This window comes from Quercus suber, unplaced genomic scaffold, assembly GCF_002906115.3.
Source record: "Quercus suber isolate HL8 unplaced genomic scaffold, Cork oak 2.0 scaffold_237, whole genome shotgun sequence".
In the NCBI taxonomy this organism is placed as follows: Eukaryota; Viridiplantae; Streptophyta; class Magnoliopsida; order Fagales; family Fagaceae; genus Quercus; species Quercus suber.
The window spans coordinates 121,912-136,200 of record NW_027069694.1 but is presented as its reverse complement, the minus strand read 5'-3'; the positions used below and the strand labels follow the sequence as shown (position 1 = coordinate 136,200).

Sequence of the window (14,289 nt, the reverse complement as noted above, 5' to 3'; positions counted from 1 at the left end):
ATATTATATTCTAAATTAGAAACTCAATCAAGAATTCAAATGCCAAAAGTTTAATAGCATAGTGATATAGTTTTGCTTTCCTTTATTAGGAGAACCATAATTCAAATCCTTCCTCTCTCATTGTTGTAACTATTTTGAATTAAAAAATAAAAAATAAATAAATGAAGATTTCAAACTAGATTCTAATTGCATTCAATTTTGCACAAATGACCTTCTAATTGCACTTTAATTTGATACCAAGCATTTTTAAATTTAAATGAGCTTCAATTTTGTGTCCAGTGTACCCTAGTATTGTGTCAAGTATCTTTACCTATAAATTCATGAGTTTTTTTTTTTTTTTTTTTTTTTTTTGAGAATGAATAAATTCATGATAGTTTAAACTTAAAAAAAAAATAAAAAGACTCGATTAGAATTTACTATATATTTCTATGTAACACTGTGACTGTTTAATATACTTCTAACCAATTTAAATCAATCTAGAACTATTTCTAACCCATTCGATTTATATACCATTAGACTTTCAATCATTTAAAACTGTTACAAATTTCTTACAAAAACTATAATAGATTATTGCATAAAATGATAATTAAGGTAAAAATAGGTTACCTAAACCTTCTCCTTTTCGGAGAAGCATAAAACCAACGACACAACTCTATAAAAACAAAACAAAACAAAACTTAGACCTACATATACGATCCCTTCAATTCTGTCATTACAAAAAACTTGAATTTGTGAAATTTGTTATTCAAGGTTGTGACAGGATGGTGCAACCATCTCCTTCTGTGAGTGGAAATTTTAGAGTTTTGGAGGTTAATCTTCAATCTGCTTATCTGAAGGCTAAAAAGATCACAAAGACTTATGTGGATGCATATATCTGTCCAGAAGAGAAGATCCAAACCAAGGTTAATTCCACTAGAGGCTCAAACCCCATATGGGACTAGAAGTTTGTTTTTTAAATCTCTGATAGCTATGCGAGATTTACCTGGCACATAGATGGTGTAAAGACTCGTTCATAGGAAAGGCTAATTGTGACCTACACTCATGGTTTTAAAAACCGGTACGGTGAAAGAACCGGAAAAGGAGCCAAATACCGGTTTTATGGTCGGACCGAGGTCCGACCGATGGTCGAACCGGTGACGTCATAAATAATTTAATTATTATTTATTTAAATTATATAAATAATTAATAATTTTTTAATATACTAAAACTAACAAACCAATAGTAACAAATATGTTTCCTTTAAAAAAAATACAAGTATCTAAGTATATAATATAACATCTTTTTAAAGAATTTAACATAATAACATTACAAAACAATCATCCTTTAACATAATAAACTTTCAACAAAACCAAATAAATAAGTTCATTAGTTATTACATTTACATCCAAAGGCAAATAACAAATAAGTTCATTACATCCAAATAGCAAATAAGTTTTAAAGTTTCAAACAATCAACTACTAAGTTTTAAGACCCAAGCCTCATTTGTTACGAAGACAATTGAAATCAATATACCAAATGCTCCACCACTAGCATCATCATCCTCATCCTCATCCTCATCCTCATCTTCTTCATCTTCAACATGAATAGGATGATTTTTATCTCTAAATCCGGGAGGAGCATCATCTTCATCACCAAATGATTCCAAATTGATGTCATCATCATCCTCAATCAATTCATTGTCCATATCTATACAAATTCCAAAACCAAACCGGTTGTAGAAGCATGTTCATTAGATGGTATAGAGGCAAACTCCATTTCACTCAACAATTTCAGACTGGCAGCAACCATTTTATCAACAAATAAATTCATCAACACAACATACACAATCAATAGTATAATCCTCTGTAAATCAAATCCACAACATACACAAAATCAAAAATAAACTAAAATGCTATTGTAAACTAATAATTGAAGTTACCACTTACCAGTGAAGTCACGTAAAGAGAACCTGAGATGAAGAAGAGAACATGAATTGAGAATCTGAGATGAAGCCAAGAGAAATTAATGGAAAAAAAAAAAAAAAAAAAAAAACAGAACAGAGAAAATGATCAAAATCAAGTAATCAAATTATCAAAATCATAAAATATATATATAAATTATTAGTTTATTACCTGATGAAGCCGGAAAAAAAAAAAAAAAAACCGAGAAAATGAAAAAGAAAAGAACATTACCAGAGCACAAACAGTGAGACCAAACAGCGAGGGCGATGGGCGATGGAAAAGGCGATGGGCAACGGCGAGGGCGATGGACGATGGACGATGGGCGAGGGCGAGGGCGATAGACGATGGTCGAGGGCGAGGGCGATGGGCGATGGGCGACGGCGAGACCAACCATGAAGGAAACCCAAAACCCAGACGGCAATGGGCGACGGCGAGACCAACCTTTTGAAAGCGACTGATCGATTCTCCAGCTCGAGCTCACTGCCTCACTCTATTTTCGAAAGGAAAAAAGAAAAAAAAAAACAGTGAACTTTAGAGAGCGCAGAGAGCCTTGAGGTGAGTGAGGCTAGGCAGAGCAACCTTGAGTGCTTGACTGATTCAGTGATTTGAGATGAGAGAGTTGAGATTTGAGAGCTTGAGGTGAGTGAGGGAGTAAGGTTGAGGCAGAGTGACGCGTGAGTGAGATGAGAGAGTCTGAGGGTGAGGAGTGACTGAGTGAGGGCATTAGGCTTAGGGTTAGATTTTAGGATTTTTGAGGACCAAAACGACACAGTTTTTCCGTAAAAGACAAAAAACTCTCAACCGGTTAATAACCAGTTTGACCTCCAATTTTTTCAGTTCTTCGGTCGGACCGGCCGGTTTTTACTGTTTACCGCTTTTTTACTTATTTTCGGTTTTTTATCATAACCGGACCGGATTTGATGCCGGTTCTCGGTCGAACCAGTCAGACCGGCCGGTCCGGTCCGGTTTTTAAAACTATGCATGCCTCTATCTACAGAAAAAGTTTTGCATGCAATACCTTCTCCCATCTACATGTTTCATCTCTTCTCATCATTTGCTTTATCTTTATCTTATCATTGTTTTATTTGGGCTTATATGGGCTTAAAAGAAAAGCACCTTACTATTTGTTTTCTATGTATCTTGTTATTGTTTATTTGGGCTCATATGGTTTAAATTTTTAAAAGAAAAGTATATAACCTTACTTTTAAATGGCTTGACATATTTCAGATCATAGATTGATTTTAATTAAATCTCAACCCTTAACTAAATACTTTCTATATCAAAGAGAAATGGAGAGGATCCAAATCCCATATAACCCACCGCCACATCTCTTCTCTCTTATAGTTCACCAAATGTTTGGCCTTCCATTTTTTTTTTTTCCGCCGGTTTTGTTTGTGCTTTTTGTTTTTGTCTTTTCTTTTAAATATTTATAATTTATATGTACCTATTCAATTACACCGATTTAACAAATTCTTACAATATTTTCATAATTATTTGACAATCTGCACCATTCCTAGGCCTCTTTTTTTTTTTTTTTTTTTTTCCACCATATGCTAGTTTTGCTTGTGCTCTTTTTGTCTTTTCTTCTAAATATTTATATGTACATATACAGTTACACTAACACAACACATTCTTACAATATTTTCATAATGGTTGAGGTGTCAATTTTTTAAAAGTCANTAAAAAAAAAAAAAAAAAACAATTAGCAACGAAATATTTTGTCGTCTAATATGGTCAAACTAAAAAATAACAAATTATAAAATAATTGGTGATAAATTTATTTCACCTTTGAATATAATGTTTAATGGGGAAAATACTAGGAGATGAAATAAATTTCGTCACCTATGATTTTTTTATTAAAAAAAAAAGATATACTAGTGACAAAAAATTTCGTCACTATGACATTCGGTGACTGAGATTACGTGGTGAATGATGTTTCGTCACCATTTGTTTTAGGTGATAAAATAAGACATTTCATGACAAAAAGTTTTATCACCATCAGTGACGGAGCTAGGATTTGATTTTAGGAGAGGCAAAATTTATATACACTATGAACATTCATTAGGATATATATATATATATATATATATTACTTGATATAAAAAATAAATACACATATATTCTAGTGATATTTTAATGTAATAGGATCTACATAATTTAAAATAAAAGAATAGAATAACACTATTACTTCTTAAAAAATAGAGTATACTATAGAACAGTATATTAGAGCCTACCTGCTAACTGATATTAATACCCTAAGAGACTAAGACACGTTGTACTAAAGAAAAAAAAAAAAAAGAAGACATGTGCAACACTAGGAGAATATAGCTCAGTTTTCAAAGAATTTAATACCAGTAGTCACAAGAGTGTTGGTTTCATTCTTGAAGTTTAAATCAAGTTCTCTTCATGTACTCTATATGTTTAGGACTGAAGAAAACAAGAAAATGAAACCATCACAAGGAAAAATTAGGATATCTCTTAAGTGTCTAATTTTTTTTTTGGCGGGCTAGGTGGCCTGGCTCCGCCCTTGATCACCATAGTCCATGTTTGTTGCAGTGTAAGACAACAACCAAAAAAAAAAAAAAAAATCATTATTATTTTGTTCTAAGTCAAAGTTTCCAACTAGGTTTTTGTCTTGTAAGATAGTAGGTTTTTGTCTTGAGCTTAAAGGTTATATTTAGAAAGGTTTTGTTGAGCGTGTGTCATAAGAGTAGTCATAAGAGTATACATTAGTAAACTATTTTAGGTTACCTTTTATGGAAAAATGAAAAAGTGATTAACTTTTGTGATAGTTTTTTTTTTTTTTTTTTTTTTAGAACATTGTGATAGCTTTTTTAATTTTTCATAAATAAATTTCTAAAATAGATGAGTAATATATACTCTAAGAACATACATTAATTGGACATTTTTTTTTAGAGTTTTAACCTATAGTGTCCACTCCTGATGATAGCTTTTTGTCATCAAACTAAAACACCAATCAGTTTTTGGTGTAGGCAGAAATTGAACCTTAAATTTTTATTTAACTATCAGAAATTTTACCAAAAAAAAAAAAAAAAAAAAAAAAAAAAAAAAAAAAAAAAAAAGAACCGAGAAAATGAAAAAGAAAAGAACATTACCAGAGCACAAACAGTGAGACCAAACAGCGAGGGCAATGGGCGACGGAAAAGGCGATGGGCAACGGCGAGGGCGATGGACGATGGACGATGGGCGACGGCGAGGGCGATAGACGATGGACGATGGGCGACGGCGAGGGCGATAGACGATGGTCGAGGGCGAGGGCGATGGGCGATGGGCGACGGCGAGACCAACCATGAAGGAAACCCAAAACCCAGACGGCAATGGGCGACGGTGAGACCAACCTTTTGAGAGCGACTGATCGATTCTCCAGCTCGAGCTCACTGCCTCACTCTATTTTCGAAAGGGAAAAAAAAAAAAAACCGTGAACTTTAGAGAGCGCAGAGAGCCTTGAGGTGAGTGATGCTAGGCAGAGCAAGCTTGAGTGCTTGACTGATTCAGTGATTTGAGATGAGAGAGTTGAGATTTGAGAGCTTGAGGTGAGTGAGGGAGTAAGGTTGAGGTAGAGTGAAGCGTGAGTGAGATGAGAGAGTCTGAGGGTGAGGAGTGACTGAGTGAGGGCATTAGGCTTAGGGTTAGATTTTAGGATTTTTGAGGACCAAAACGACACAGTTTTTCCGTAAAAGACAAAAAACTCTCAACCGGTTAATAACCGGTTTGACCTCCGGTTTTTTCGGTTCTTCGGTCGGACCGGCCGGTTTTTACTGTTTACCGGTTTTTTACTTATTTCCGGTTTTTTATCATAACCGGACCGGATTTGATGCCGGTTCCCGGTCGGACCGGCCGGTCCGGTCCGGTTTTTAAAACTATGCCTACACTCTCTATTTGAAAGCATTAAGATTAAGGAAGAAGAGTGCAAGTATGATACTGCTGATGAAGATCGATCCTTGGTATTATAAACATGGATGATGGTAGTACGAGTGAGATTAATGATCACAGTTATAATCACGATGGGGTTGATGAAGAAAAGGAATCAGAACTGAAGGCATCAACTTCTCTTAAGGTGTTCAAGGGTTCGAAGAACGTGGGAGTCTTGAATGTGGAATTGGCTTTAATTTAAGTGCCCAATTATGCACGGACACTTCATTTAGGGTAGAGTGACACACTTTAATCCAAAAGGCCTAAGTCCAATGGGTGTGTGCTCAATTCTATTATATTAACCACTAACTTTTTCATCATTATTCAATGTGGGACTTCACTCACACATATATACTCAATAATCTTCCCCTCACGTATGAGTTTCTGCTTCTCTGTAAGCTTCAAGACCTCTCAATAGGCCATAAACAAGTCCTACTCACTCTCCTTTAACTAATGGACCTTTCCCTTCACTAGTGCATCATCCATAGGCCTTCATGTGCCTTTCCCTTTGCCTTGCACCTCATCGTTGTCTAGCACCATTAGCAATAATACTCCTTTGTTGGGCTTTTTCCAAGATTGTTTGTATGGGCTTTATGGGCTTGCTTGGTACAATATACTGTCCCCACTCCAACTGCGAAAGGGACCCGCCCTGCCCCATTTGTGAAAGGGCTTCAAGTACACGCATCCCGTTCTTACTCCAACTGTGAAAGGAACCTCGTTAACCTTACCTCCTTTGTCTCACACTACCATGGGCTTTGATACCACTTGTTGGGGAGATAAATACCTTGGGAAGCTTCCTTAAGTAATTAATATAACACATAGAAACACATTTTAACCCAAAAGGCCTTAGCCTAATGGGTATGTGCTCATTTATGTTATATTAACTACTAATTCTTCTCATCATTATTCAATATGAGACTTCACTCACACATGTATACCCAATAATATCGGTGTCTCACTTGTCATTTCATGTTATAATATTTTAAAAATTGCTCGTGTCGCTGTGTTGTATCTATACTCGATCCGTACCCGTGTTCATGTCCATGCATCCTAAGTTCAAATTTATTTTCTTTCTTTCACTTCCCAATTATTTATGTCTAGCAAATAACCAACATCTATTTTTATCTTATGATTTAAGATTTAGAACTATAGAAGAGTGTAATTGTAACTCTAATTAGTTATTATATATTATATATGTCAATTTTCTTTAATTCTGAATGTTCTATTCTCATGGCAATACCAAGTTAAATCCATTGATTTTTTATATATGTTGATGTAAGACAAGATATTGGATTTAATTTTTAATGTTTGTTCATTTTTCAATTTTTATGTCATTTTCGTTATTTTAGGATATTTGATAATTTTGGGTGTTTTTAAGGGTTTTCTAGTCAAATTAGAGTGATTTTATGTTAATATCAATTATGATCTATTATAGATTATTGCAAAAAATGATAATTAAGGGTTACACAAAAAATAAAAATGTCCATTCATTTTAGTTATATAAATAATTAAAAGTTGTATATTAATGTATTCGATAAACATTGTATATAAAAAAATTCATTAAACTTCACACAAGCTTACTTAAAAAATTATTTTAAAAAGTCCTATAGAGAAATTAAATTAACAATCTTTCATGTGGTGTTAATTTAGTTCTTTTTTCAAAAGGTATGAAGTTTTTTAATTTCACTTTTTATAAGAAAAAAAAAAAAAGAGCAAAAATAAATTAATGTATATGTGAAATAACTGTACAAGGCTAGTATTTACAGGACGTGCAGGAGGAGAACAAATAACTTTCGACTAACTCATATTTGGGTAGTGAAGCTGTGAAGGAGGGTTAGGAAACCTTAATACAACTGGGCCGGGTTAAAGGCAACATAATTATTTTAGGCCTTATCAGGTTTTGGTCCAATAGCTAGCTAGTTCTAAGTTCTAACACATCTCTTAAACTCAAGCTAGCATATATGAAGTTAATTTGGATTTGCAGAGAAGATTGTCAAAGCATCCATAGCATGTGGTGAAAAGATCTGCAAGTTGATCATTTGAAGAGATAAACCAAAAACTGAAGAAAATCATGAAGACGACAATGGAATGAAGTGACAAAAAATCTTGTGGGAGTAAGTGATTCAAGCACATTTTTAAGCCTTGGGCCCTATCTTAGGATGATTAAAGATTACATATGTGTGAGCCAAAATGGGGGATGTATATATGATACTAAGAGAGAAAAAGGAAGAGAATACAAAATCTCATTGTAAAAGGAACAACATTGATCTTTTAATGAACAACTCCTCCTCGGACTTGCCCGAGGAAGATTTTATACTAAATTTACGTCTCTTACACTTATATTAATAATGCTAGCCTAGTTATTCTCAAGTTTGAATTTGCTTGGCATTGTAGTTGGCTCATAGAACCCACTCTCTTACAAATCTATTGTTTTGGGATTGCTGTTCTGGGTCACACTATTCTAAGTGGGCTTGGGCCATAATTCTAGTCCCTACAAATCTCAATATAATTAACTCATGCATAACAGGCATTTATGACTAAATAGACAACAAAATTATGAACAAAGACATCCATTGGCTCCAAATAAGTTGGTCAAAGTTTAGTTTACATTCATCGATGGATTTACATTACACAACATTAACTTCAAACTATACAAGTTTAAACTCTAATAGAATTACTTTTGGAAAAATACTAAAGATAATACCAATTTTACTATAATTAATGTAATTGGTACTGTATGGATAAGGGCCCAAAATCATACATTGGGTCTTGGGCTTTGCCTAAGGACGTTGACAGGTCCGAGGAGGGATTAATAGTTATGGAGGGTTGCAATTTAGAGTCTTATAAATAGGAAATGAATGGGAGGCGATTCGAGGAGGAATTCCTCTTTGGGTATGATAAATATCGCTCAGATGTGTATTCCAACTATGAAAGTAACCTTCATGGAAGCTCTAATGATAGGGACGTGCCTTATGAACATATAAGAAGAAAGAGAACCCAAAAATATCTAAGGAAAAACTGCTACCACCGCATTAAATGTACTATAGTTGCTTTTCTGCTGCATTTATGTGGAAAAGACTCCTGAACAGTGTTATCTTGGCTACCACAACTCACAGTAAGCCAAAGAGGGTGTTTGATGGTACGGGCACCCAAGTAAGAGCTCAAATGATTAACAAGTGTAGGATCAGGATGGTTCAAGGGAAGCTATATAATGTAAGATACCCTCCATGAGGGGTGGATCGAAAAATCAAGAAAGAAATACTGTAGCAATCTAGAATCAGACTTGTAATAAAGCTTTAAAAGCAATATCTAAGAATTAGTCTCCTCAGACTTGGCCGAGGACATTTTTCTTTAGTGAACGTCTATTATCTTTCCTTTTTTGTCATCAAAATCTATTGGTTTGTTATTAAATTCACTAAAGCCTAGTTTTCCAACTCATTTTCTACAAATTTATTGTTTTGGACTTAAGTCCATACACACGTTGAGCTAGGAGTTCAAATTAGGTTGTTACGGGTACAAAATAATTTTTTTGTCTATAAAATTTATAAATATTGTAGGGGGGTAAAAGCCTAGACGTACCTATTGGGCCAGGGGCCTATCTTGAGGAGTACTATACGTCCGAAGAGTAATAACGGGTTAGGGTAGAATTCATTTGAACACAACCGACCTAGAAGTGTAGGAAGAGTAACATTCGAAGAAGTCACCTTTTGTCCGAAGAGGTTCTACTCCTCGGATACAAATAGTCTTGACCAAGCCAACAAATGGAAGGTCCAAATGAACTCTCTAGCAATCCCAACGACAAAGATAAGCTCCGGATATACCTGAGGATAATAAGGACGAGGAAATATCTCAAGGAAAAGCTGCCACCATCACATTAAATGCCCTGCAGCTGCTTTTCTGGCAGCATTAATGTGGAAAAGACTCCTGAACAGTGTAATCTCAGCTACTACCACTCACGGAGGGGTAAAGAGAATACCTGATGAGACATGCACTCAAGTGGATGCTTAGATGAAGAACAAGTGGACGATGAAGATGATGGGGGAGGGTGCTATATAAGGCGAAGAGGTCTCTGATAATAGGGATCGAGAAAAACAGGGAGAGAAGGAGGAGATAATTTTACTGTAACTCCAAGAGTTGTAATAATCTTTCATTCAATATCATACCTCTTCGGACACACATTTGTCAAGTAAGATGAGCATGATCTTGTGTCAATGGATCCTTAAACACCATAACTAATCACAGTTTAATTTGCAATCAGCCCAGCTCTTTCACCCACTCTCTACAAATTCATTGTCTTGGGTTCATTGGGCTCGTAACCCATCTTTCTTGGGCTTGGGCTGCCAAACCAAACCCTACAAATATATTCAGCAATAAATAAATAAATTTTTTTTATTTGTTTTTAAACTTTGACACAACAATTTATAAGACATGTGCAATAAAATTTATAATATTCCTAACATTATTTTTTGTTTTAATTTTTTGAACATAAGCTTAAACTTGACTTAAATTTGTAAAGCTTACCAATGATGAGTCCATTTATTTCAGAAATTTTAAAATAATTAAACATCAAAACGCCTTGCATGATGGGAAGTTTCATAGCCCAGAAGGGTAAGACCCACACGTCAAAGTTGATAAAAAAAGAAAGATCAATGTATGGTTGAAGATTCACAATATGTTATATTCATCGCCCAAGATAAAGTAATGTCCTCTATTATTCTCGAGAGTTTTGACTTTGAGTAGCATAGCATATTCAGCAAATATTCAGAAAAAGAAGAAGAAAATGTGTTTTATAACAGCAAACGAAAGCGACCAGTGCGAGAAAGGCAACTTTTACAAGACTCAATGATTTGAATTTATAAGTGAGTACTACCTAATGAGAGTTAATTACCCAAATAAATTGATTTTTATTATTATTTTATTTTCTTATTATTTTTTACATTTATAGTTGACAGTGGAAAGATTTAAACCTTGAATACTTTTGTTGAAAATACTAAACTATAGATAATAACATATTTATCAAAACATGAACCATACTATAAAAATAAAAATAAAAAAAAATTTATAAAATACACAAATATTTTATAGTAAGATACACAAATATTTTATAAAATCTCTATAAAAAAATTTATAAATATAAATTATATAAACTATATATTTACTAAAAATTAAACATATTCAATTAATGACTAATTTTATTTTCACCTGTGTAAAATTAATATCTATTAAAGCTAGTTAAATGAAAATGAAAATATATTTATATACACTTCCAAATTGGGAAAACTGAGTGATAATACATTGTACATAAGCCAAAATAAAATTTATTTTTCCATCTATTTATCATCTTGCTTAATCAACCTTATCTCCACAATCCAAGATAATGTTACCATTATCTTACAAAATCATCTAATCATTGACACCTTCTTCTTGTCCATTTTTGTTTTCATTGTCTCCTTGATGCAGATTGGTTAAGGAAGAATAAAATATTTTAATATTTTATGTTATTTTCTTTTTCTTAGTTGAATTAGGATTTTAATTGTTTTTCTTTTCCTAGTTAAATTGTTTTTCCTTTCTCAAGTAGAAGTAGATTTATTATTTCTTTTCCTAAAAGGAGTAGGGGTAGAAGAAATTCTATTCCTATAAATACTCTTTATAGAGGGGTTGATTATTGATGTTATGTGTTGATTAATAAAAGTTTGTTAGAGATGTTTTCTCTATTATTTTGCCTATCAGGCTAGTGTTCTTGTAGAACTTAGGTTTCGTGGAAGAGTTGTAGTAATTATGTGCTATAGATTTTGCTTCTACACGCCTACACTGCATCACTCCTACATTTACTATCTCTTCTTACTTTTTTATTTCAATTACTTTTTCTTTGCATTTCTTTTTGGCATTCCATTTTAATAACAAAAATAAAAATAGGTATATTGTCTTTGAATACTTTTTCATAGCATAGAAAAGAAATTTGCACTCTTTTAAAAAAAGTTCAATTCTAAACATGTTCGTAATCTTAGGCTTCAACTTCTAATAAAAAGATGACATATGTCCCAACTAACCAAGTGAGTCATGTAAATTGCACATGACATGGGCACATGTCAACTTCCTATTGAACATGTTTTTTTTTTTTTCTTTTGTAGAGAGAGAGAAAGAGAGACTAATGAACATGTTTTTTTTCTTTAATTGGGCTTAATTGAATAGCCCAATAATTTTGTGAGAAAACTAATCCAACAACTTGTTAAGCTCAAATCAAAGTACAAATTGTAGTAAAAAACTAAATTAAACTCACAATATATATCATCTAATACATATAATACAATATGATTTATACAATACACATTTATGTATTATACAATTCACGAGTAAAACTAATGCGTACCTACATTACGTATATATATAACAAGACTTTTCTATAGAACAATAATAGACTTTGGGTTTAATATTTTAAACTTTTGAGTTAAGTGGTATATATATAATATATCACACCAATAATCCAAAAACTATGATTTAAGAGAACAATGAAGCTAGTAATTATTCACACACACCAAACAATATTTTTGGGAGAGAAGGAGAAGGGGTCAGTTGGGCTTTATCTATTCCTAATTCAGGTGAAATTAACAAAAAGATTTGGATTCATTAAGGTGCAATTTATAATAACCCCATTTTTTTAGATATTATTTATTAATGAATTCTATTGAAATTATAAAATCTACTTAAGAGTTCTTAAAAACTCCTAACGCGGTGGAGTCCACTTAAACCTGAATTTTTAATTAATTAGATCAAACGAAGCTTACCAAATTGGTATTATTTTTTGAGATAACATATAGTAGTATTATTAATAAAAAGAAAAGAGTTATTTAAGTGCTAAAGTAATAGCATGTGATTATAAAGCTAAACTAGTAATCTTCACAAGACCAATGAGAGTTTGTCAGGGTTTATAGTATAAGGAGCAAGAATAATTCTATTGTTTATTAAAAAAAGTGAAATGCTATGTTCATAATATTTTCACACCAAATTTTAAGTGGTATATTATTATTGACTGTTACTTGTGGATAAAAAAGAAATTTTAATTATGGGTTCAAATTAAAACTAATAATAATTTACCACCTATAATTTATTGTAAAAATAGAGTAAACATAATCCTTCTCTTAAAAAATAAAAATTAAAAGACCAATGATTCTTATAAATATATGCAATTTTTTAAAGGGTAAAAATTAGTGCACACTATTGCACACAAAGTATGCACACACAATTTTGTACTAAACTCATGACTTGACGATTCTCAATACTTTGTGTGTAATAGTGAGCGTCGTTCATTTTCAAATGCAGAGCTGCATTCTTTGCTCAAAATTAAAGCTAACTACTTGCTTAATTTGGTTAGTTCTGTCTGTCAGATCAATATATTAAAATTTATTAAATATCTTTTGCGTGCTTCACTCGTTTATGAGTCAAGGGATTTCTTCACTTGCTTTCCTACCTCATATTTACTAGGAAGTTTAGGGGCTGTTTGGGTGAAAAAAAATGTTCACTCATCACTCATTACTCAAATATCATCACTCATTACTCATCACTTATTACTTAAAAATTCCCAAGTTACATCCCTGCATGTTTGGCACTAGTTTTTTTCATTCTCATAACTCAATATACTCATAAGGAATTTACCCTTTCTATTGATTCCTACAGATGTGACCCCTTATATTAGTGTCGATGCCCACTTTGGGCGAAAAGGCCCAATAGCAGGAAGAAGCCCAACAATATGGGGGGTAAATAAAGAAGAAGAGTTAGTAAATTGAGAAGAAAACTATTAAGCCTGAATGACAGAAATAATAGATCATAAGTCTAAAAAATAGCAAAAGGGCCTCAAAGAGAGCAAGCGGGCCTAAATGAGCCTAGAGAAAGAAGTGGTAAACCCATGGATATTATGAGAAATAGAAAACAAGCAAGAATGAGCCAAAGAAGCCCAAAGTAAAGAATTAAGTAAATAAGGGTTAGTAGAAAAGCCCTTAATAGCATGGCAAGAAAAATAGGATGGCATGGCAGAAGTATTAAACGACTTGCAAAGAGGGTAGGGAATGGATTAGAGAAGGAAAAGCCCACGATCAAGCAATACCCAGCCTAGGAAAGAAGTAAGACATAAAGAACGAAAGCTCAGAGACTCATTCACGCCACAAGAGGTCAAGAACTAGTAGCAAAATGTGCAAAGGAGCCCTCGGGTCATAGCAAACGCATAAACAACAGGCAAGCCATGGGCACACATGAAAGTGGAGCACGCACAAGGTTCAGGCACTACCAATTTGTACCTAGCCAATACAAGAGTGGTGGGCCATAGGTCTGAGGTAAGAGAGGGTATGGTCTGGCGGTGGGGAGAAGCGGAGAGCCTATTATGGGATTCCCGCTCCAACTTTTTTGGGGGAAATGTCCTGTT

General features: G+C 33.3%; 1 protein-coding gene across 1 annotated transcript; it reads right to left on the bottom strand.

The window, feature by feature from the left end:
* Nucleotides 1–1,268: 1,268 nt before the first annotated feature.
* LOC136070486 (uncharacterized) lies at nt 1,269–5,252 on the bottom strand. The gene is made up of 4 exons (XM_065780487.1): nt 5,057–5,252; nt 2,172–2,404; nt 1,926–1,980; nt 1,269–1,686 (listed from the first exon to the last, which is right to left on the bottom strand). The coding sequence occupies exons 1-4, from the start codon at nt 5,250–5,252 to the stop codon at nt 1,451–1,453; spliced, it is 720 nt and encodes a 239-aa protein (XP_065636559.1). The 3' UTR covers nt 1,269–1,450.
* Nucleotides 5,253–14,289: the final 9,037 nt, after the last annotated feature.